We start from the raw sequence: 26,516 nt of genomic DNA on the forward strand, positions 1-26,516 counted from the left end.
TGGACAGCCCAATTGAGAAAAATCAATGATTGGGTGTTCACAGAAAGAAATGAACCTGAATACCAAGTAGATTGAGAGGCCATGGTTACTTGTGGCTATCTACCACTTTTGTTTAGGAGATGATGGGAGGGAGCTTTGCCATCCCACACTCAGACGGGGGTGAGAGCGAGGTGAGAGGTCACCAGATTCTTGGGATTGGAAGACTAGCTGACTGACAGGACTCCACTACGGGACAGTGACTTCCTATGGGAAGTTGGGAACCAGGAGGGATTTTCCAACTGGGGGTTGCTGGGCATTGACTATTTGGGGATGTATGGAGAAGGCAGGATCTAATAACCTGTGCAGAGCTGTGGACAGAATATGAGATGGCAGAATCACAGCAGTTTAGACATCTACAGTTGGGGCACACACTAAGCCGACATATACTGGAGGGAGAAGAATTGCCTGAGTCAGCACCATTAAAGGACCAACCACTACTGGATCATATGACAGACAAAGCGACTTCCCTGACATACAGGAAATTCATTAACAATATCCTGAACCCCTGAAGGTTTTGAGGGAAGGATGGGAAGGATGGGAGGGAGATATTGGACTTACTGGGGATGATGATTGGGTGGAGGCAGTCCAGATCTCCAGAGAGGTTGCTATTTGTGCCAGCTTCTGCTTAATACAACCAAGGATACTCCACAATCATACTACTCTAGATCACTCCTACATCATCTGGGGAGATTAGCACGGCTCTATAAGACAGAGGATGTTGCATGGGGGTTCCTTTTTCTATATATAATGTGGGACTGCCCAAACATCCAACAATACTAGAGGAAGGTGGTACAAGTTATGGCCCAGGTCCGAAGCCTCAATGTGCCACTGGAGGCTCGGTTGCATCTCCTGAACATACCGTGTGAAGAGGTATAGCCCAAATATCAGAAAATATGGCGTACCGAGTAGATCAAGAGGCCATGGGGAACCGTGGCTATCCACCGCTTATGTATAGAAGGGAGCAGTAGAGAGCGTTGCCAACCAACACTCAGAAGGTGGTGAGGGGCCGGGCGTGGCGAGAGGCCACCCGATTCTTGAGATAGGAAGGAAAGCTGATGGACAGGACTCCACTATGGGACAGTGACCTACTATGGGAACTTGGGAACCTGAAGGACTGTTCAAACTGGGGGTTGCAGGGCATTGGCTACTTAGGGCAGGATGTATGGGGAGGGCAGGCTCTGTTAACATTTTAAGAACAGATGAGATGGCAGAATCAGAGCAGGCTAGACATCCACAGTTGGGGCACACATTACGTTAACATATTCTGGAGGGAGGACAATTGCCAGAGTCAGCACCATTAGAGGACCAACCACTACTGGAACCTATGATGGACAAAGTGACCTACCTGACATACAGGATATTAGTGAGCAATTCCCCTGACCCTTTGAAGGCTTTGAGGGAAGCATGGGAGGGAGACATTGGACTTACTGAGGATTATGATTGGCTGGAGGAAGTCCAGAGCCCCAGAGAGTTTGCTATAAGTGCCCACTTCCACTTACTACAACTGAGGATACTCCACAGATTATACTACTCCAGATCTCTCCTACACCGCCTGGGGAGAGGCTGAACGACCCTAGGCGCCAGAGGAAGTGGCATGGGGGGTTAATTTTCCATATGGTGTGGGACTGCCCAAAAATCCAACAATACTGGAGGTGGGTGGTACAAGTTATTGCCAGGGTCACAAGCCTCAATGTGCCGCTGGAGGCTCGTGACATCTCCTGAACATAACCGGTAGAAAGGCATGGGCCAAATATCAGAAGACATGGCTAACGTTAGTCAACCTCCATGTGTGGTGGATTGGGAAACTGATTTGTACTGGTGCCAACGGGTGCCGAGCAGTTGGTATACCAGATTCAGGGCTGCCCAGGGAAATGGGAGAAAGTTTGGGACTAATGGGGCATCTACACAGGATAGTGAGTTGTCACCACAAAAGGGTGAGCGATACTCTGAGAGTTGGACTCAGAGCATATGTTGGACAATAGCATCTGCGATAATTAAACAAATGTATGTTGTAAATTTCCACCTGAAACAGATGTTGTGAAAGTACTGTGCCCTTTTCTCTGTGATGCCCCTTATACTAATAATCGATCAAGCATGTTGTTATACACTGAACAGCTGTTTAATAAAAAGTTTTTTTAAACGTGTCACAGGTGGTCAATAAACAACATGAAGATGTGAAGATGCACTCCTTCCCTTATTGTATAGCGTAAAGTCAACCTTATTTTTATTTAAATTGCGTGCAAACAGTGGCTGTGAACCGTCCCAATCACAGCGAAAAAATCTGAACACAGGGTGCAACATGTGTGCACCCAACTGTTGCACTGCAACAGTTGGGTGCACACATGTTGCACCCTGTGTTCAGACAGGTGGTTAATAGTCATTTATTAAATGTCTCATCTAGCACATGACTAAACATACTATGTCGGGTGTCTGGCCTAGTTTTTATGGCAGGCCAACATGCTTCATTGCTGCAGTAAGACTGTATGAGCAGCAACTTCATCAGTGCCTGAGGACCAGTGATAACATGATGCCTCCACTTCCATGTCCTCCTTGGCCTGCTCCAAATACGGGAAATACCAGTGGGAGCCAACCTACTTTTGTGTTAGTGAGTATTATATGCTTACGGATGAGTTGTGTTTTTTGCGTCGGCTCTATACAGGTTCTGGGAATACTCCGTGGTGTTTATTCTCGCCTACAACATCAAGTGTTGATTAATGTTGTGTTCTAAATATCTACGATAGACTCGAACTGCCCCTATGCTTCAGAAAAGAAGGACAACAACCGATATGATCTTCTTCGTATCCACAAATGAATGGAGTTTCAATGGAATATTATCATTTGGATGGGTATGCCTCGTTATTTCCTCTCTGTGCCCTATTTATAGCTAAAGTTGAGCCTAATAATCCAAATGCCTGGCTCCGATCTGGCCTTTGTCCATGGGATTGCCATGGTATAACACAACCAAGTAGCAGATAAGGCACTGCCACTTTAATGCCTTACATAATGCAATTTCAGAGCCCGAAGTGCAGCTTTTAACTGAAGAACAACAGGCAACCATGAAATGCATGGCACAAAGAACATTTACAAGGGCACTGTTCTGCTAAATAAAATTCTACTGCAATTGTTTAGACGCAGATCATGTATGTCACATTATTTCTACTATCTGTAGTCGATGTGCTTTACACAGGTATCCCATGGGAGGTTTGTAAAAGGAGATCAACCTTTCTTGGATCTCTCAAGCATCTTAGTTTTGCAAATCTATATAATTGTATTCATTTGGCTGCTGGACCTTGCCTGAAATAGTTTGAGTGCTCTATCTTCAACTGCACCTAAGTGTACACAAAGGAGAAAAGCTCAGATACCTTTTTAATCTATAGAGTTCTCTTTATCTCCTCATAAGTCCAAATATTCATTCTAATTTGTGATTCTGTTCCGTGTTATACTATGTCATATTCAATGTTGTCTAAAGATATTTCTTGTGCAGCATTAGATTACTGTGACATGCAATACGGTATAAGGCTTCATTGAACAAGACCATCACCTTAACTGCTCACAGGCATTTAATCGCAAAGCATAGTTATTTTGTGTTAATCTAGCGTGAGAAGGATGGAGGTGGTGGCTGAATATTCGGTGTCTGAATTACAGAACGTATTTCTGTAGTTCTTTAAAGCTTGGTTTACAACAAATTAAATATCAATAATAAAATAAAATAATACATTCTCGATGGATCAAACATTCAGGCACCTGCACTAGATTGTCAACAGATGTGGCCCGATTTGATTCAATTACACTTTAAAAAAGGATTGAAGCAAGATACAGTACTACTAAACTCAAATCACAACCTAAAACGTAAACATACTACATAGGTTGGAGGATAGATCCACTTACATGCTTTATGAAGAGTTGCGCCAGGATGTCAGGATCTTTTAGACACTTTTCCAGCTCTCCAAGAAAGTAACTGAAGAAAGAGATAAAGACAGTCCAAGGGGGACCAAAATGTGCAGACAAGAGAGGAAAGAAAGAGGAAGAATTTTGAAACAGGAGAAAATAAGAACAAGACTGTATAATTACAACAAGCATTTGTTTAGTTAACACACAAATGGTTCAAAATGTGCATTGAGATCAGTTGTGATCAAATATATTGAAAGTGACCCGTCCCTTGGGGCCCACATAAAAATACCTGTTGCAGATACCAAATGGATTTATGCACTAAACACACTTGAAACAAAGAAGCGGAATGGTGAAAATGATCAAAGTCTCATCTGAAAATGCACTTTCCTGACCAAATACAAATCACTTTGATGAAAGTTCTGGAACCATCATCTCATTGCACTTAAAAAAAATGACTTTGATCTTGACAGCCTCACATACCTGTTATCTCCATGATGGAACATGCACTGAGAGTCCTAATCATGAAAAAAACAGAAAAGAATGGGGGAAGGTCTCTGCCACCACCTGAATGTACTTTTTGACCTTTTGCTATTCATCAACCTTTCCATTAAGAAGCCTGGAAAGGTTTGCCTGGTGCATGCTTTCATACAGTCTTGGGAAACAAGATTACTTTTCTACCACATATGTTCTCTTATGAAAAATCACTTTTTTGTCTGTTTGAGGAAAATATATTTCCCCATCAAGACATGAAGAAAGACCTTCCTCTAGACCACCAGCAAATGTGGGACTGATTCATTTACCTTTCCAACCCTGAAAGGCGATTTACTCCTGCCCAGTGCTCGAATACATTTTCAATCACTTCCAAGGTGGATTAGGAATTTGGGAATTTCCACACACATACATGTTTGTGAGCGATTCTAAACTTCCAAGGCCATACGGGCCTTGGAAGTCCACTCTTCCCAGCCCGCATCCCATAAGGATTTGCACCTGTCAATTCTTGGCGGGCTTAAAATGGTAAGTTCAAATGTAAACATATGTTTATGATCAAATGTACTTTTGGCCCATTGTTCATATCTTATGACTCTTTATCAATGTATTCTGACAATGAATTGTTATATTCTAATTTATTTTACAAATTTGAGCCATTTATTATAATGTTCTAACACTTTATCTTGAAGTTCCAACACTTCAAAATTATGTTCTTACACTGAATCATTACACTAAATTCTAGTACCAGTAAGCTATGGTACTGTATCTTTATGCTATCACTCTTTTTGATTATGAGAGTGAGGTTTCATGCTATCAGCCTCGTTTCTTTATATTATTGATAGATATCATTAAATGATCACCTTTGAATGTCCTGGATCTGGAAATGTTTGCAACAGCTCTCCACAGACGGTAAAGGGAGCAGGCTCCATTTGACATCAGGAAGGGGGTTGTGATGACATCATTGGAGCCATACGGTTCCAGGACGGGCGCCCTGACTGACATTGACTCTGCTTTTGCTTAAGGTTGGGCGGTTAACTCCGCTCTGCCAGCGAAGTTTGCTGAGTTTCAGAACTCCACATTGCATACGGAGAGCAAAGTTTGCAAAAACTCTGCACTTGCAGCAGAGTTTACCGGTGCCACAGAATAGGACTTACCTCCAAAATTGTGGCTATCCACAGTGGCGCAGCCTGGCCGCCAGTCTCTCCTAGCCACCACTGCCTTCCTGCTGGCTGCTGCACACTCCGCTGAATAAGGAGAAACCTGAGCCTCCACTGCATAAGGAGCCAGCTTAGTGCAGCAGCTAACCATCAGCTCCAAGAACATTAAGAACTGCAGTGCGCATGTCGTATTGCGTGAAGGCATGCCTGTTCCAATGAAATCCCATTATAGGGCCAGGCATATCTTCAAGCAATATGACATGCGCTCTGCACTCCTTGTGTCATTGAAGTTGGAGATTAGCTGCTGCACTGAGCTCGCTCATGCATTGAATCCGAGCTGGAGCAGTGAAGGCTCAGGCTTCTCCCTATTCAGCAGAGTGTGCAGCAGCCAGCAGGAAGCAGCAACGGCTAGGAGAGATTGACGGCCGGACCGCACTCCGTGGATAACCACCAATACCCACCATGTGAAGGAGGTAAGGTCAGGAGGCCTTACTACGCGGGGGTTGCATGCACGGACGCACCAAGAGACCAAGCAAGAAGGTCTCAATTGGTGCAAGTTACTCCAGCAGGAATTTCAATGAGTTTTACAGTAATTCTGTGGAATTCCATGGAGTACAACTCTGCAAGCTCTGCCCAGGCTTACTTTTGCTGCAACGTTGAGGCATCATCGAGAAGACTGACATTTAAACAGGGGTGCAATACAAACACTAACTTGGAATCCTATTAAGAAGCACTGTAGTGTTTTCTGGGAGGTGGAGGAGGGAAGGTAAGTGAGCAATCTGCGGTTAGATAGAGTATCCACAAGATAGGTAAGTAACTTTTTCTTCTGATGAATACTTCTACCTGCATATTTCTAATCTTTGAATAGGCTCTAAAGTAATAATCCTCCTTTGGTGGCGGGACTGGAGAACTAGCTAGGAAATCACGATGGATAGACAGGGCTAAATGACAGTCTTTCCTCACTTCTGAATCCAAGCAATAGTGCTTAGCGAAAGTGTGGAGAAAGGACCAGCGTGGCTTCCTGAAGATGTTCACTACTGGAACCCCCTCTAGCCAGGCTTAGGGGGAGGTTTCGCTCTGGTAAAAGGAACCCTGATATCTTAAGGTGATTCTTTCTTGGCTAATGCATAACAGAGCTTAATGTATAAAATAATCCAATTGGATAATGTGTTTATGTACATCTTTCCCTTTCTTACAGCCAGAGTAACCAATGAACAGCTAGCCGTCTGAAGGAAATTCCCTTATGTAGGCGAAGTAGAAAGTGACTGCAGGCTTCGGGATGAGGCTTTGAATTCTCTTCTCATGGTGGGGTGAGGTGAAGGGAAAGGGGATAGAAAGGTGATAGACTGTCCGAGATGGAAAGTAGAAACCACTTTGGAAGGAAAGCAGCTTTAGTATGCAGCACCAACTTGTCTGGAAAGAAGCACATAAACTAAGTCAAACAGACTAAGCTGGCAACTCGCTAACCCTGTAAACTGAGACAATGGTAATGAGGAAACCAGTTTTGAAAGGCAGAAATCTCAACTGTATGTATGGGCTTAAATGGAGTCGCCATATGAAATGTCAGAACCGAAATATGGAGCCAACTTTGAGTATCAACTTGCATCATTATGACATTTTAGAATATCATCCTGCATCATTATATTTAATGCCAGAATGTTTACGTTGCCATTACATTGTGTATCTTTCTGATATTACACTCTTTCTTATGGTTCTTAATCATCACATTGTCGCTCGTATCATAACATATTAATACAGCTTCAATACTTTCTAGCCCTGAGTAATCACGCTTTACCTGGTAGGTTGTGTTACAACCAGTATGACTGCCAAGAAATTGCCAAGAAATCGCCTGGCTTACATCCTCTTTGAAGCATACCTTTCACATAACCGGGTATCACCCAGGTCAGTGTTTCCACAAGTGGGGTTTGCAAGCACTGGTGGGTTGCTAACTGACTTTTGGTGAGTTGTAAAAGTCCAAGCAATAAATAAAGAAGCCTTTAAATTCTGCAATTATCTTGTCACTTTTGCTGCGCTTCAAAGACAGAGGTCAAATGTCAGGCTACGCCTTCTGATAAATTGCTACCTATTTTTTTAACATGGGGATTGGTGTTTATAACTCCTTGTGCTTTGCAGTTAAAGAAAGAAAAATAAAGTGGATTATGTGGCCGTCTTGCTGGGGAACAGGGAGTGCGAAAGGAAAGGCTATTACATGTTATTTTTTTTTGTAACATACAACTAAATGGAAATAACTGTAAATGAACTACACACATTCAGCAGTTCGAACAGCAAAAATGAAGCAAATGTTTTTGTTATTCTGAAGCGTGATGGAAACCAAGATTTCAATAGGATCAAAACAAACACTTTACTTGGTGATGCACACATGATAAATATTCACTGAAACCCGATTTCCACACATTATCATGTGTGTAATACAATTTTATCAGTAAAGCAGTATGTCTGTGCAAATTTTGTAGCCATTTCCATGGAAAATGTGTACTCTAGTAACATTAAAAAAAATCGCCTGCCTCGTGTTCATTAAAGCTAGGAGGGTTCCTAAAGTTTCTTGTTCTAAAAATTGGGTCTTAATTCTAAAACATTTGAGAACTGCTGGCGTAGGTACATATTCGGTTCTACTATTGCCTGGGCATTTCGGTACTTAAGGGGCTTCACAGGAGAGGAAGGTAGCGAAGAGTCGGAGCAAGATTCGGAAACAGGACTGACTTTTTCTTGGCTGTGTTTCGCTCCCCACATCTATATTCAGTTCTTGGCACTGGCCGTCAGTCACTGCTATGGCATTCTGTTGCCGTCAGTTGCTAGGTTACCCTAAGGCTGCACTCAGAAAAGCAACGTTGATAACAACATCATGTTTTTTTATTTATTAATAATGGAGAAACAGAGATTCAGAGCACTGCCGCAGAACACAGTGATAAGAGGCTCTGATCATGTAAAGCTAGCACAAAAGAAACACATGCATCGCACTCGTACAACACACAGCGTAAAGTGATGAGCATTCTTGTAGTACACAGGTGAGACCATACAAGCCACAATGTGCATTCAAAATACTCGAAAAATAGCATACAAAATGCACCAGAAACTGCTTCATATAAAGAAGAATACGTTCAAGGGTGAACAAAAGCTAAAAAAAATAAGAAGGACGTATAAACACCTCATGGGGCATCTATAAAAAAAGAAATCAGTACATCAAGGTATGGCAGGCACTACAGGCTGCAATTTACCATAAAATACAAAATAGTATTGGGAAATCATATGCTGGGGAGGCAAAGGGCCTCCTAAGAAATTAGAATCTAGATGCTAACTTAAGTCCTAAAGGTGGCTGGAACACTAGTCCTCTCTGTGCCGTAAGTAACCTCACTGAGTTCCGCAAACAATTAAAGACCTTTTTGTTTGCATCCTCCTACTAACTGCCTGCCTTCCCTCCTTGGCCCATCAGTAGGCTCTGGTTATCCTAGCGCTTGGACGCCCCCGGGCAACAATTCGCGCTCTATAAATCTGCAAGTTTACAAGTTTAGTTTACAAGTAAGTCTATCAGTCTAAATGACATGGTGAAGAACCGGTTGGTGGATCATAAAGGGCAAGCACTTAGTAGAAATTGCTCCCTACAGGTGCAGCATGCAGGAGATGTCTTAAGCCAAATGGAGATAGCTAAAGTTATCCAGATGCAGAAATCAGGCAAAGCACGAGGCCCTAACAAAATCCCAGTCGCCATGTTTAAAAACAATCAGGACTTGTGGATCGGTCCATTAATAACATTATTTTATACTGTAATGACTCTAGGTCTGGTCCGCGAATCATGGAAGTCGTCTTCAATGATCGTGCCTATCCAAAAGAAAGAGGGTAGAGACGACTATTCCAATTATTGTCCGATTTAGCCTTTTAGACGGTGCCCAGAAAATCTTTGGGAAACTATTACTGTTGCGACTCCCGACCTGAATTGAGGAGAAACGACTTAATCTCATCTTCCAGACCGGTTCTGAAAAGGCCAAAATACAATAGACCAGGCCCTGAGGTTGTACATGATCTGTATTACGTGCGTGGCTCTGAATAACTCCCTGCTCTTCTAGGTCTTTATAGACCTAAAGACTGCATTCAATTTTGTAGGCTGCTTGGTCCTCTGAAGCATTCTGGAGAAAGGATGCTTCCCAAGCAACTATCCAAATATTTTAAGAGATCTGCACTGTGGCAATAATTCCAGAGTAAGATTTGGTGTAAAAGGTGAATGCACGGAGAAGAATGGAAAAGGCCTCTAACCCAGCATGTATCTGTTCTTGGCATGTAGAGCTGTAGATTCACATGCTTTGCATAGTCTGCCATCCAGTGGTGGGTCCGTATACTTGCATTTTGTTTTTCTTTAAAGAAGTCTTTTCCAGTCACGAGGGAGGTGACTCCTCCTTTTGGTGATAGTGCGCATGGCCATCGACTCCTTTGTTAGATTGTTTTCCCGCAGAGGGTGAGAATGGAGTTAGTAAGAGTAGAATAGAAATGTTCATGCGTATGTCTGTAAGTAAGATAGTACTGGAACAGGTACAGGTACCAGGCGAGGAGGGTGGGCGCATGTGAATCTACAGCTCTACATGCCAAGAACAGATGCATATGGGGTAAGTAGCATTTTCCATTCGAGGCATGTGAGCTGTAGATCACATGCTTTGCATAGACTATACAGCAGTTATCTCCCAAAGTGGTGATTAACCTGTAGCTGTTGCAGTTGTACGTAGAAAAAGTGTACGTAGAACAGCCTGGCCTATATTAGCTTGTTGTCTGGCTAACACATTCACAAAATAGTGTTTTGTAAATGTGTGTGCTGTCGAACATGTTGCAGCTCTACATGAAATGAAATGAAAAGGACATTTATTAAGCGCGTAGCTACTCGGGAGCATCCCAGGGCTGACAGTGGCAAGTAGTAGACACCACAACCAAACTAGGGAAAGAGCCAGGTTTTTAACAGTTTACAAAAGGCCAGATAGTTGGTTTCCTTACGCAAATGAAGTGGGAGAGTGTTCCAGTGCTTAGCGGCATTGTAGGAGAACAGACAACCCCCACTTCTAGCTCTCTTAATCCTGAGAACTGCGGCAAGAGGCAGGTCGTCCGATCAGAGTCATCTGTTAGTACGGTAGGGCCGAACAATAGAGCAATTGATGGAAGGCCCCTTTCAGGCTAGCGTCTTGTGAACAATACACATAGCCTTGAAATTAACTCTCTCCTTGATGGGGAGCCATATGTTAGATATGGGAATGTTTCCTAAGAAAGCCATAGAAGCTCCTAGTTTGCAAGTGGAATGCACTCTAGGGGGAATTGGTAAAGTCCTCTTTGCTTTTGCATAGCAAGTTGGCATGAATTTGACTATCCACCTGGCAATACCTGATTTTGAAATGGGATTGGGAAATGGTGAAGAGGATCAGCTGGTCCAGAGAAGAGCTAATGGCCTATAATGTTGATAACCATTGCGCGCTGCACCTAGTGGATTTGGCTAGTATGGGTTGCCACCCAGTTGCCTGCTGTGCGGACAGGGCTTGAATGTAGTAAATGATATGACAATTCCAACAAAACGGACCCATATGGAGATATGCCGTCCTAAGGCCATCCTCCCGGAACATTGTGAGTTGTTCCGGGCCGGCCTAGTTAACTGTAGATCCCTCCCTAGACACGCTGATGACATCTGGTTGGCCCTTATGGAGTCATCTCGGGACGCCATGTTCCTAACTGAAACTTGGCTTAACGCAGATACAGTGGCATCTATCACCTTAGCCATTCCGTCTGGATTTAAAATGTGGTTCTCAAATAGGAAGGGTAACAAAAGCTGGGGTGGGGTGGCTATCATCTTTAAAGAATCCTGGGAACTGACCTCTTCTAACCCCCTCGACATACAAGGAATTGAGGGGCTAAACTTCTGCTTCCAAGTCAATGCTATGGTATTTTTAGCAGGCCTGCTTATTTATAGGCCACCGGACTGCGCAACGAATATCACTTATGATCTCTGCAATTATATTGTCCAAAAATCGTGAGTTCATACATACTTCATGGCACTTGGGGATTTTAATTTTCACGTCAATGATCCCAACTGTCCTCAAGCAACTCAGCTAATTTCATCGTTAGTAGCTGCTAATCTACTGCAAATGATCTCAGGTCCTACACACAAGGTAGGCCACACTTTAGATTTAGTTTTTTCCAATATTCAGGAAACGACAATGGAAGCACCTCGACCCCTGGTCTGGTCTGGTCAGACCACTACCTGATCCCTTTTTCAGTCAGACAGGCCAAATAAATCCAGGCCAGAGGCAAGCGGCCTACTATGAAGAGAAAGTGGAACAACCTAACGGCTGAAACCTTGGGTCCCATTTTAGAAATAGACCCTCCTTCCCCTACCTCAGATCCTAATATAGATGCCCTGGCAATGAACCATTGGATTGCCTGGGCGGTGGATGACGTTGCACCAGTAAAAATGATGCTATCGCGCAGACAATCTCCATCAGCTCCGTGGTTTTAGGAGGCACTCAGAGAAGAAAAAAGGAGCTGCAAGAGATTAGAACGACAATGGAGATCAAAGTATAGCAACGCAGAAAAGGCATGCTATAAAAATGCCTTGAAAAACTTATATAAATCAATAAAAACTGCCAGAAAAAAATGTATTGCTTCCTGCATATATAAAGCGGAACATTCGGGCAAAGAAGTATTTAAGGTAGTTCAATCCTTCTTTAAGCCAAGAGCAATTGACACTGAAGTGAACTCGACACCAGCTATGTGCGAAGACATTTTTAATTTCTTCGATAATAAAATCTTAAAGGTGTATGACACCTTCTCTGCACTTGTAGCAACAGAGAGAGTTGGTTTTCTCTTACCAAGAGCAGACAGCAGAAGCCTTTGACAATTTTAAGGGCTGTCTACGTGATATCGCTCTCTGGATGAATGTGAATAAGTTAAAACTAAATGCAGGTAAAACGGAGGTGATCCTCTTTGGAAAAGGCCTGGTGCCTTCGCCAGATCTCTGGTGGCCCACCGAAATGGGCCCCCGGCTTCCCCCAGTTCTAGTGCCAAAAATCTGGGGGTGAGATGGGAAGATGACCTCTCTTTTTCAGCTCAAATTCAACAGGTATCGCTGGGTGCTTAGATAAACTAAGACATCTCCGAAAGTTCCTGGACCAACTACCAGAAGATTGCCGTAAACTAGTAGTCCATGCCACTGTAACATCCAGGCTGGACTACGCCAACGGCCTTTACATCGGTCTGCCTAAATATGCAACGATTGCAGATGGTGCAAAATGCGGCTGAGAGGCTGATTAAACGTATTTCTTTTAGACATAATGTCTCTCCGCACTTGCAGGATCTGCATTGGCTGCCAGTGGCAAGAAGAATTGAATTTAAGGCCCTGTCCCAGGCCTACGGCACGTTGCAGGGAAAGTGCCCAATTATCTGAAATTGAGATTCCCCCGATATAAGCAGGCTCGGTCCCTGCGCTCCAATACTCAGAATCTGCTCCTTGCTCCTTGTTCCACGCTTCTCGAAGGCTCAGCTTGGGGGTAGAGCGTTTTTGGCCAGAACAGCCAAAATGTGGAATGCCTTACCACTATCTCTTCAAAATGCTAATACAGAGCCCTGCTTTAGGAAACAGCTGAAAACGTGGCTTTTTAATCAATCATTTTTAGCCTCCCATGTTTTTTTAACCACTTGGTATGTCACCAGCTCACTAAGCGCCCGGACATCTCCTTGCAAGGTAGCTGATTGCGCTATATAAACTTCAGTATTATTGCCTTTGTGTGGTGGAGCAAAAAATACAAAGAGTTGTTTAGTTTTTCGAAAGGGATTTGTCCTTTCCATGTAATAGAGTAAAGTTTGTTTAATATCTAACGTGTGTAGAGCTCATTCTGCCACTGAATCTGGTTGAGGAAAGAGCACCGGCAACTCAACAGATTTATTGACGTGGAAGGCAGATACTACTTTGTCTAGAAATTTAGGGTTACTGCGAAGAACCACTTTGCTCTGGTGTATTTGTAAAAATGGTTCTTTTATGGTTAGAAGCTCACCCGCTCTCCTCAGTGATGTAATAGCAATGAGGAAAGCAACTCTCCAAGTGAGTAATCTCAGTTCACATTTATTAACCACTTGGATGCTACGGCACTTCAAGGATTTATGTGTAATTTCCATTGAAATGAATGGCCACTCCATGACTAGCTGACCTTGTCATTCGCATGGAAGTGGTTAATACATGGCTGTCATGTTGTCAGTGCGTATTAGGACAGCTTTTCCTACAAGGTGAGTCTGGAAGGCTTTGAGAGCTAGAAAGACTGCTAGCAACTCTAGATGATTTATGTGGAGTTGCTTTTGCTTATGGTTCCAGAATCCCTGAATTGAGTGAGTTTGGATATGAGCTCCCCAACCAATGAGCGATGCATCTGCTAGCACTCTCTGTGTAACGTGATCAATGAAAGGCCGCCCTTCGGAAAGGTTCTGTGGATTCTACCACTTCAGAGAGTGATGAGTGTGGCCGTCCACCAACACTAGATCTGCCAATAGACCCCAAGATTGATTCCACTGGTGTGCTAAACATTCCTGAATGGGAAGCATTTGAAGTCATGCATAGGGAAATATCATGATGCAAGGTGCCATCATTCCCAGTAGCTGCATGACCTCCCAAGCTGGTAATGAGTGGTCGGGTTGGTTGGGACAGGCTAGAGCTTATTGTGTATCTAGAGTGGCTCCTAAGTACGTTTGTGTATTGAAGGGTTGGAGATAGGATTTAAACAGATTCACTGTGAATCCCAGGTCGTGCAGTAGGTGTACTGTGAGAGTACTGGCTTTGATGAGCCAGTCGTCTGAGTATGGAAAGCAGTCAATATGTTGTCTTTGCAGCATATGCTGCGACTACTGCTAGGCATTTGGTGAATACTCTGGGAGCAGTAGTGACTCCGAATGGGAGTACTTTGAACTGATAATGTTGTCTCCCTACTACAAAACTGAGGAATTTCAGATGAGCGGGATGTATTGGAATATGGAAGTGTGTGCCCTTAAGTCTAGAGTAGACAGAAAGTCGCTTTGCTGAAGGAGTGGGAGCACTTGTTGGAGTGTTACCATGTGAAAATGGTCCGAATAAATATAGAGGTTTAGGTCTCTGAGGTCTAATATAGGCCTGAGAGATTTATCCTTTTTGGGTATGAGAAAGTATAGGGAGTATACCCCGAGCCCTTGATATTGTAATGGGACGGGCTCTAGAGCTCCTTTTTGCAGTGAAGAGTGTACTTCTTGTTTGAGAAGCCCATGTTTTTCTAGTGACATATTGTGTGTTCGCAGAGGAATGTTGGGGGAATTGTCAGTAAGCTCCATTCAATAACCAGACTGGATAATATCTAGGACCCATCTGTCTGAAGTTACTGTATTCCATACAGGAATGAATTGAGAGAGACGTCCCCCAACAGGTATGGGATGATCAGGGGGGAGAGGAAGCAAGTCACTGTTTGTTTGCTGCAGGGGAAGTACGGGGTGTGTTACCTTTGCCCCTTGCCTTTCAATTATTGCCTCGAAATCTTCCTCTAAAGTAACCTCTGGAAGAGGATGACTGATTGTTGCCCTTATAGGAAGATGAGGTATCTGTGGATATATTGTTTGATCCCCCCCTGTAAAAGGTGCGGCGAAAGGAACCCCTACCAGACGGGGACTGCAAAGCGCCCATGGATTTTGCAACCTCTGTGTCCTTTTTCATTTTTTCTAAGGAGGACCCACCACAGGACAAAAAAGGTGTTCTTTATCAAAGGGTAGGTTTAAAATGGAAGTCTGGACTTCAGGATTAAACCCTGAAATCCTTAGCCAGGAATGACGTCTTAGAAGAACACTAGTGTTGACAGCGCGAGCTGCTGTGTCAGCTGCGTCTAAAGTACACGAAATGGAAGTGTTGGAAATTAGTTTTCCTTCCTGAATTAACTCATGTGCCTTTTGTTTATGTTTGTCTGACAAGAATTGGAGCATTTGTTCCAATTCGTTATAGTGAGCCCTGTCATATCCTGCTAAGAGAGCCTGGGTGTTGGCAATACGTCAGTAATTGGCTGCCTGCGCTGCTACTCTTTTACCAGAGGCATCTATAAGCTTGAACTCCTTGTCAGGAGGAGGGGCATCTCCTGTTATTTGAGACTTTGCCTTTTTTGTGAGCGTTGGAAACAACTGGGGAGTCTAAGGGAACTAGGCCTTTAATGTAGACAGGGTCTGTAGGTGCAGGTTTTTATTTTTTATCTACCTGCGGTGTTAGTATCCTTGCACGTACAAGGTCCTTAAAAATATCATCCGTGTGCTTAAGCGAGCCCATAAGTATGGGTACTGTATGAGTTGCTCTTTGAGAAGAACTTAATGTCTCAAAAAGAAAATCCTCTTCAAGAGGCTCCTTGTGAAGCAGAACCCCTTGATTTTGAGCAGCCCTGTTAATTAATTCTATGTACCATACATTGTCGTCAAGAGAAAAAGGATGATTAGTGGCTAGGCTTTTCATGCGCAAAAAGTTTTCAAATATTCCCCTAAGTCAGGTACAAATTACTTATACAGTGTGCTCCAAGGACGGGGACAGCGACTCATATCCCCAGAATTAGACCAGTAAACCAGTCCAGTAGCAAAAACAATAAATTGTCCTGAGCACAACACCATGTGTATCACAAAAAGTCCAATCAATCTTCTTTATCCACGATTATTTTATTCTTGATGTCTGATAAAATCTTCTCCCAATCTCATATAGCCTTCTCCAGATCACATATAGCCAACACGTGTTTCGTCAGTTCTGATGCCTCTGCATCTTTGACTTCATCAGGGCTATAAACAAATTAACAACATATATCTGAGTCATGCTAAGAGTATTTACACAAGATCACCTCCACCACAACACCAGTGTGCTCAAAGGTGATCAAAAAGTTGATCTTAAGTGCTCAAATCATACATTGGCGTCAGATGGAGAGGGTTTTGTAGGGTATAGATCTGGGTCAGTATTAGGATCTGTATTGTAATCATCCCATGCATCGGGGCTATAGTCATGTGGTGCGTCCAGTGACTGTGGTTGTGGTGAATTTGTAGGAGTAATGAGTATATTAGGGTCAAGTGGGGAGGGGGGAGACGAGGAGGAGGAGAAGGATTAGTACCAACATTTTTCTTTTTAAGGGGAATGTGGTAGGCTTCCTCCATCTCTGGTTACCACTTAGCTGGCAATTTGTCATGAATATGACCAGCTTTAGGGTTAATGATAAGTTCTTTCTGTTTCATGTCTGTGTTGGAAGGCGGGACGTCGAAACGAGGCTCCTTCGATTGGAGAGGAACTGTTTAGTCTTTGGGTGCAAATGTTTTTGGTGCAGAAGGTTTCAGCGCCGAGGTTTTCGGATCCGAAGATTTAGGTTTCAGTATCACAGGGATGTCAACAACGATGTGTTTAGATTTCGGCGCCGAAGATTTTGATTCAGTGCCCGAATGGGGCCGACTCGGTCCCGAGCCGGAAGGCTTTGGTTGGGGTTTCAGTGCCGAGCCCGAAGGCAGGGCTTTGGAAAATGCTCTTGATGCCGACCTTGGCCTGAAGGCAAAGGAAGGACCGGAGCCTTTTTCTTGGGCATGAGTTGGGGGAGGGGGGTATCAGTACTCACGATATGCTGACCCTGCGCAATGTCTTCTTCCATGTTGGAATAGTCTTCGGGCAGGGAAATGTGTTCCTCCTCTTCTTCGGCTCCTAGTGTGTCGAAGATTTTGTGTTTGGAATCTTCTCCAAAAAGATTGGGAGCAGAGCTGCCTTGTTGGCACATCTCGTGACGTTGAGCCTGACGATCACGGAGCGTCTTCTTCGATCGAAAAGATCGGCACGCGTCGCAGTCTTGTTCATTGTGTTCCGGGGACAGACAAAATTTGCACTCTTCATGCAAGTCGGTGCACGGATACTTTCCACGACACCCGGAACAGAATTTAAATGGAGTCCGGTCCATCAACTGCGAGCTGACCTGACCCGGGTAGGTCCAACGACCGGCCACAAGTTTTCCAATCAAAGATTTCTTGAATGATGCGATGCTAGAAGAATGGGAATGCGGTCGAGAAACAATACCATAGACGGTAGTGGATTGCGCACCGAGGGGAACCCGAGAGTGATATCGAACTGGAGCGCAGTAATTCACGTACGAACCCGATGGCAGAAAAAATAATCTAACAATGGAGTCAATGCCCATGCACACTATCACCGAAAGTAGGAGTCACCTACCGTGTGACTGGAAAAGACTTCTTCGAAGAAAAACAAAGCGCAAACATCCGGACCCAACACTAGATGGCAGACTATGCAAAGCTTAGGCATGTGATCTAGCGCTCACATGCCTCTAACATGAGTTACTTCCAGTATAGGTATCTTTCATAGGTTAACATGCTTAAATCCTTCCCCGTCCTCAAAATGGGAGTCCCACGGTATCATAGTACATCAGTTTGTATCACTATCATAGGCTATAATGGTAATGAACAATCAGTTTAGTAGCCTATCTATGCCCTTTTTAAAAAAGGACCAAACTTGAACTATCAGTAAACAGGCTATAGAACCTACAAGAACCTACCCAGGAGAGGCCAAGTCCCTCAGATTTTCAAGCACAAGTGGGAATAATATAATCCTGAGCTATAATGGGAGCCTTTCAGGGGAGGAGGTTGAGTCGCATGTGAATCCATGAAAGATACCAATACTGGAGAACAGCAGTTAGAGGTAGGTAACTCATTTTCTTCTGCGCGTATTCACATTTTACATCAAATTTTACTCTGGAATTATTGCAACAGTGCAGATCCCTTAAAATATTTAGCTAGTTGCTTGGGAAGCCTCATTTCCCCCAGAATGCTCCAGAGGACCAAGACTCTACAGACTGATTTCGGGGCAGGAAAATGACTCTAAACACACTTCTTTTAGTTCCAAAAGTGATAATTCCCAACCAACAGTCATTACAATCAAAAGATTAAACTTACCAAAAAAATCACCATTACCGACCAACTGAAGACAGTTCGACAGGTCCGCGGTCATTGTTTTTCATCAGAAAATTGATCTTTTGATCTGTAAAACTCTTGCCTATATTGTCCAGGCACCTGCCTTCTTTGTCTGGAGGTATAGAGATGGGTGCAGATGGATTTTTAGAGCAGCGTTGAGATGTTTGTGAAATCACCCAAACTGGTTTGAGTGACCTGTGAGTCAAGCAGGAGAATCCTCTTGAGCCCCGTATTTTTACTCAAGACGTGGTAGAACAGCCAACACTGCAGCAGAATTTCTCATGATTTTTATACCTTCCTCCCAAATCAATGATGGGGATGGCACTGACTGGCTTCCTTGTCTGTTCTTTAAAGTCATGTAGAAAGCAGTCAGACTGCTTGACAGAGATTGGCAGGTGAAACCTTGTTGCAGCCCGGTCCATTAAATTATGAAAGCCGCTGATGTCCTCTGGACACGAGTCTACAGGCCACAGTCACATTTTCAGTGTCAATGAAATGTTTCACTGAAGTAGTTGAGGTAGCGGATGGGATGACTCTAGGCTGATGGCTTTTAAAGGTTTCAAGCCAGTTTTTGGAGCTATCAGTGTACAATGTATGTGTGTTAATTGTTAACAAGTCTGTTTACAAGGATTCGTCTGGACTTGTGTATGGAGGGGGCGTACAACTGAATTTGTTTGCTTAACTTGTTTAACAAGTTAGGACTTTCTGGTGGATTCTGAGGCACTGCCAGAAGTAGAATTTCCATGGTAGAAAGGGTTTGTGTACATATATGAACAATTGACTATTCTAAGTGTTTGGACTTTTTTAAAACTGTTGGATTCTGAATTAGTACCTCGTAGAGGTTTTGCAAACAGCCAGATACTCTCAGTGTACAAGGAGAATTACCCATTGAAGCTGTTGGGAAGATTGATAGGTCATTTGCATCTGGACTGGTTTCTAAAGGTTATATGACTGTCATAAAGGCACGTGTGATATTGACCCTTGAAGTGGGGGGGAACAGGTCCCGCTGAGGGAAACTTTCGAGCATTGCTGAAAGTGTTCCATGTAGGTCTACTGTTGAGAACTACTAACACGTGAGTGAACTGGAATGGTGGCTGAAGAAAAATGTCTAGGTAGGTGCTGTCAACTTACACTAAAATCTCCACATTTGAGTTATTGAGAAGGTGGATGAGTGAAGTGCCTTTTGACAGGTTACTGGAGGAGATTTTCAAGCAGAGCTATATATTGCTGACAAACACAGTGTAATGCATGGTGAAAGTGTTGAGAATATTGAAGAGTTGGGAGAACTCAAGACTGGTGCCTGTGGAAATGTTTCCAACAAGCTGAACGACTTTTCCATACATATGGAATTGTGTAATCAAAGCCGACAGGTGGAATAAAGAAGATTTTACAACATAACTAAAAGTTATCAATGCATATGTGAAGTTGTGCACTGGAGCTGTTTCCATGGCTGACGAAAAGAACTCAGAAAAGATTTAAGATGATGTAGGAAAAGGAAAAGAGTTGAGCAATGTGACATTTCAGGTATTTCTGTCTGATCTAAAGATGTCAGTGACTGTACCGGAGGCTCATCAAGAAAACTGTTGCAGAAGGGGTCTATTTGCTGTCCATGCTGCTTCAACCATTGATAGTCGATGCAAGGACCTAAACATGCAGTAAGAGTTGAGTGCATGCTCAGATACATGCACAGGTGTGTCTAAACTTCTTGGTGCATTCTATTTAGAATTTATTTCTGAAATGAAAGGTTTATGAAAAGTAATAAACCATGAAAGACTGAAAATACTTAATTCAGTGTACAGTTTAGAGATAACGTAAGGTTTGCTTTTCCCTCAGAATTCTGAAACGTTTTTAATTAAAAAATTTTAACAATGCTCAACAAACAAGCATTGGCAAACCAACAGTTTGCCACTTTCATAAAAGCCTGATGTATTGACTTTACCAGTGCGTGTTTCTGAAAAATGTCACGTCCAGAAACTGGACCTGGAACACAATAGCATTGGTACACAGTCTAAATATCGATTCCTAATTGTCGACCTACACAAATATCGAGTTGGAAATATTGAAGGTACAGAATTTCGATGTCAAGAATGTCGTTGGACAGAATATCGACCCTTAGGTAAGTAATATTGAAATTATTTATATCGATGTAAGTAATATCAAAGTTAGTAATATCGATAGCATATATATCGATGTAACTAATTTCGATGTTACTAATATCGATATTTGTATTATTTTTATGTATTTAATTATGTATGTGTAATATGTTTTTGTTAAGTTTTTTTTTTAATTATATGTGTATTATTTTTATATATTAATAATGTTATTTTTAAGTAAATTTTATGTTTTAGTACCGGAGCGGGTTGTGGGTTTATAGGGGAATAGGGTGGGAAGTAATTAAAATATACTTAATTAATTAATAATTTTTAGGAATTATAAATTAATTTTAATTATTTTTAGTTTTTATTTCTGTAGCGGGTTGTGGGTTTATAGGGGAATTGGGTGGGAAGTAATTTAATTGTAATTAATTAATGATTTATACAATTTTTGTTATGGATAATTATTATTTTTATAATTAATTATTAATTGGCAATTAATTATTTAAATTGATCATTTATTTTTTTAATTGGTGATTAATGTTTTTAATTGGGAAATATTTTTTGTAATTGGTAATTAATTATTTAATTGGTAAATAATTTTAATTGGCAATTAATATTTTTAATTGGTAATTATTTGTTATTAATTGGGAAATATTTGCAATTAATTGGTAATCAATGCTTTATAAAAAGTATTATTTGGTATAAAAAATAATTTTATTGTTTAATAATTTTTAATTGGGAATTAATTTTAAATAATATTGTTTTGTAATGAAAAATATTTTATTGTTTAATATTTATTATTTGGTGAGTAATATTTATTAATTCATATTTATTGGTATTTGTTGTTAGTTTATTGTCAATGAATTATTCAAATGTAATTGCTTTTAATAATTATTAATTGTTTGTAAATGATGTAGATTTATTTTAAAATTTAATTATACATTATTTTAAATATAAAAATTATTTATAAGTATGTTATATTTAAATTCTACGCTATCCAACGCTTTCCCTACTGTTGCACTCTCTGGAGTTCGAATAGTAATTTTTACCCCTACGCTATCCAACGCTTTCCCTACTGTTGCACCCTTTGGAGTTGGAATAGTAATGTTTACCCCTACACTATCCAACGCTTTCCCTACTGTTGCACCTTCTGGAGTTGGAATAGTAATTTTTACCCCTACGCTATCCAACGCTTTCCTTACTGTTACACACTCTGGAGTTGGAATAGTAATTTTTATCCCTACGCTATCCAATGTTTTCCCTACTGTTACACCCTCTGGAGTTGGAATAGTAATTTTTACCCCTAGGCTATCCAACGCTTTCCCTACTGTTGCACCCTCTGGAGTTGGAATAGTAATTTTTACCCCTACGCTATCCAACGCTTTCCCTACTGTTGCACCCTTTGGAGTTGGAATAGTAATTTTTACCCCTACACTATCCAACGCTTTCCCTACTGTTGCACCCTCTGGAGTTGGAATAGTAATTTTTACCCCTACGCTATACAACGCTTTCCTTACTGTTGCACACTCTGGAGTTGGAATAGTAATTTCTATCCCTACGCTATCCAATGTTTTCCCTACTGGTACACCCTCTGGAGTTGGAATAGTAATTTTTACCCCTAGGCTATCCAACGCTTTCCCTACTGTTGCACCCTCTGGAGTTGGAATAGTAATTTTTACCCCTACGCTATCCAACGCTTTCTCTACTGTTGCACCCTTTGGAGTTGGAATAGTAATTTTTATCCCTACACTATCCAACGCTTTCCCTACTGTTGCACCCTCTGGAGTTGGAATAGTAATTTTTACCCCTACGCTATACAACGCTTTCCTTACTGTTACACGCTCTGGAGTTGGAATAGTAATTTCTATCCCTACGCTATCCAATGTTTTCCCTACTGTTACACCCTCTGGAGTTGGAATAGTAATTTTTACCCCTACGCTATCCAACGCTTTCCCTACTGTTGCACCCTCTGGAGTTGGAATAGTAATTTTTAACCCTACGCTATCCAACGCTTTCCTTACTGTTACACTCTCAGGAGTTGGAATAGTAATTTTTATCCCTACGCTATTGAATGTTTTCCCTACTGTTACACCCTCTGGAGTTGGAATAGTAAATTTTACCCCTACGCTATCCAATGTTTTCCCTACTGTTTCACTCTCTGGAGTTCGAATAGTAATTTTTACCCCTACGCTATCCAACGCTTTCCCTACGGTTGCACTCTCTGTAGTGGGAATAGTCATTTTTACCCCTACGCTATCCAATGCTTTCCCTACTGTTGCACTCTCTGGAGTGGAAATAGTAATTTTTACCCTTACGCTATCCAACGTCTTCCCTACTGTTTCACTCTCTGGAGTGGGAATAGTAATTTCTACCCTTACGCTATTTAACGCTTTCCCTACTGTTTAATTTTCTGGAGTGGGAATAGTAATTTTACATTCTACGCTATCCAATGTTTTCATTACTGTAGTTTTTTTTGGACTTTAAATAGTAGTTTTATTTATTTATGTATTTAATATTTTTTGTATTATTTTAGATACTGTTGTATTTAGTGAAGTTTAAAAATATTGAAAGTATATTTAAGTTTTTTAAATTTATTAAATATATTTGTTTATTTTTATTTATGTTATTATTTTATGTGTGTAGATATTTTTGTAATTTATAGTATACTTAAAAAAATTTAAGTAATTAAAATAATAATAAAATGTATTATTAGGTAAGTATATATTATATGTTATGTTTATTTTTTATTAAAGTTATATTATTCAATATGTATTATTTATTAATTTTAAACATTATTAAATATGTTTAAATATGTTTCTTATATTTATAAGTATTATTTACTTTATTTTACTTTTTTTTAACAGAAAAAAACCGATATTTTTAATTACGATATTTTTAACATCGATATTTTGGTTTCGATATTTTTGTACTTACCATGTTGTAGATAGGCTGTCGATATACTTGCCTTCGATATTCCAGCGTCGATGTTCTGTAGGTCGATATTATGTCCATCGATATTCTGTCATAGATTCAACAGCATTTTGAGATTGTGAATGCAGGGCTAGAGGTCTGCTGTCCCTCGCAATTTTCCATTCCTGCATTCACTCAGTAGGATTAGCAAAAAAGAATATTAGCTCATTAATACTGGCAAGGCAGGATTTTGTAAATCCTGCTGAAGGTTTATTTTGCACTGTGGCGTATGACTACAACTGTTGCAGCGCAAAATGTAGATTGGGTCATAAAGCAATTAATGGCCAAAAATACGACTGCTTTGCGATCTAACTAATAGAAAACATGTATTAAGTGAAATGGGCTAAACTGAGGTGGGAAGCGGGTTGTAGGGAGAAACTGGGGAGACGGTGAAACAACCAGTGAAAGGTACGAATGAATGATCATTTGTTTTATGCGTGAAAAATAACCTGATTTTGTGACATATGACCAAAGTTTGGCATAGTATGGAAAAAACAGTGCTGTAAAAGTCATGTAAGACACAGACTGATCTGTGCAGGATACATGGTCCAGGGTAGAAGCGAGAAGATGTCATTACCGTTTGTCTGCAGTTCAGGAGCAAGTTCCGGATGCTGTTTTTTCACTCTGATTTCTTTAATGTATATGTAGAACATTCGGGAGCAAACACTTTAGAACTTTGGTGTGGTTTCGCCCAAATAATGTTTCCACATGTTAAACACAGTCATAATAAAGACATTTTGATTTCTGACAATCCAGATTTCTCTTGGCATAAAGTAGGTTCTGCAACCTTGCGAAATGTTGCTTACGTTTGAGAGGATAACCATGATTAACATTACAACATAAACTTATTTTAAAGCATTATAACCGAAGACTGCAATATCACAGCTTGCTTATCTTTTTCGGTGTGACGGAAAAAGTGTCTGCTTGCACAACTCTCAGAGCATTTGCATAGCTCTGGTGGTGTTGGAAAGCAAAGCAAATGTGGCAAACGAAGCAGTCCATTTCATTCATCCATTATCACAGCCGGACTGACATATCCAACTTACTCCTTGTGCCAGTCATAGATCTGATGTATGTTCCCAAATACAATCTTGTCTTTCCCCTTCATGTCGTCAGGGATGCCTTTGGTGTTCATCGTGGCCATGTAACCCTACGGAGAAAGGACACAGTGAAGTAACCTAGTCTGTTCACTGCCCTCTCTCATTTAACATTGCAACTCTACTTAATATATATTTTCACCCTCTGTTCTGAGCCTGATTTTGCTACTCTACATCAGTATCACCTTGGCATTTAATCAAATCTGTTAATGTGCTTGTTACTTTTTGTTTCCTATTTTCAGAAGTAAGTTGCAAGAATGCAAACCCTTTGCACAAATTAACTTATGTTATGTTTCACTTTCCCAACTGCTCTAGTCTCGTAGCAACTCTTTAAATGAGGCTATACAGTTCTGCAGAAAAATAAAATCTCTTCTACTGTGTTCATTCACCAAGCAATCTAATTCTTCCTTTGCCTAGATTCTCGCCATTCCTTTCACAGGACCTGCAGTGGAAACCAGGCACCATTTGGTCATCTGTCTGTCATTTATTCATCTAGTGATCCAACCCAAGACTGAACATGGTTTTCCTTGTGCAGACCTCAAAAGTGGATTTCAGAAGTAGACACAACACGATAGTTAATGCACTGACAGTTTCACATGCTATTCATAAATGTGGACCCCAGAACTAGACACAATCCTCAAGAGGTGATAACCAGAATTGGGCATCGTATCAAGAGAATGGGATCCCCAGAATTGAACACATTCCTACAGATGCAACCTTCAGAAATGGATATTGTGCCACATATGCGAAAGGAACATCGTTCTTCAGATGTGGTACCCAGAATTAGACAAAATGTTCCAAATGCCTCCTTTAGAAATGGACAGTCTTCCAAATGTGGTCTTTCAAAACCTTCCCACCAGTTTCCAGATGTGAACATAATATACAAGAAAGTGGAGTCCACTTCCCGACCCAAATCCCAGAGTTGAACAAAATCTTCCTAAGGCGTTCTACAGAACTGGATATAGTCCTCTACTTGTGCTTGCCATAATTGGACAAAATACTTCAGAAATATTCTCCAGAAATGGACACACTGCCCCAGAAGGCATTTGAGCATCAGTAAATCAATCTCCCTTTAGCACCAAGTAATAACTCTCTCTTTGAACATCACCTTTCTCCCTGCACTCCCTAAGGCACACAACTCCCTTTAGCCTTGTCAATGCCCTTCACAAGTGTAAATTACCAAGTGTTGTCAGAGCCAGTGAGTTCTCTTCCTAAAGAGACTTCATGCTGACTCTACACTTTCGCCCTTTAACTTGCTTCAATACTGAAGTCATCTTACTCCTAATCAATGGATCAAGAATTACTGATAACAAGAAAGGCTGCCTAACATCACAAACAAAAAATGAAGTAGACGTCTGTAGTGAATATCAATACATTTAGGAGACACAGGTGAATTTTTTGCACATTTATGAGCATACCCGTGCCCCATTAGACAAATACTAGCCCAGCCTATCAGCATACTAGAGCAGACATTAGTGCACAAGCAAACCTCACTCTTAATAAAAGCGTGATTGCTTGTGCCTGATTTCAGACTATTGTCATGGCCCTACACCAGAAAGCAAATCTAAATACAGAATGATGTTGTGCTCAGTTATGACCGAATGCCCTCTGGAGTCTTTCAGAATGCATTGTGAGACCCTCCTGCATGCTTCGATCGATCCTGCTGAAGTACCTCGACGATCTGTGCAAGGTCCTCCACGTACAGCTTTTCCGTTTCAATGAGTTCCATGAGGACATACCTGGGGAGAAAGAGAAAGAGAGAGAGAAAAACAAGCGACTGATAAGCGAAGCGGGGTAAGTCAAGC

The 26,516-nt window shown here is 41.5% G+C and overlaps 1 protein-coding gene across 2 annotated transcripts in view; it reads right to left on the bottom strand.

Moving 5' to 3' along the window:
* ARHGEF25 (Rho guanine nucleotide exchange factor 25) overlaps positions 1 to 26,516 on the bottom strand; it is a 922,723-nt gene that overhangs the window by 218,901 nt on the left and 677,306 nt on the right. For both annotated transcript variants that reach the window (XM_086966568.1, XM_086966567.1), the window contains 3 exons: positions 26,384 to 26,450; positions 24,661 to 24,764; positions 3,928 to 3,997 (listed from right to left, as the gene is read on the bottom strand). In XM_086966568.1, the coding sequence (XP_086822694.1) occupies positions 3,928 to 3,997; positions 24,661 to 24,764; positions 26,384 to 26,450 (241 nt within the window). The remainder of the gene's footprint in view (positions 1 to 3,927; positions 3,998 to 24,660; positions 24,765 to 26,383; positions 26,451 to 26,516) is intronic.

This window comes from Lissotriton vulgaris, chromosome 1_1, assembly GCF_964263255.1.
Source record: "Lissotriton vulgaris chromosome 1_1, aLisVul1.2, whole genome shotgun sequence".
Lineage (NCBI taxonomy): Eukaryota > Metazoa > Chordata > Amphibia > Caudata > Salamandridae > Lissotriton > Lissotriton vulgaris.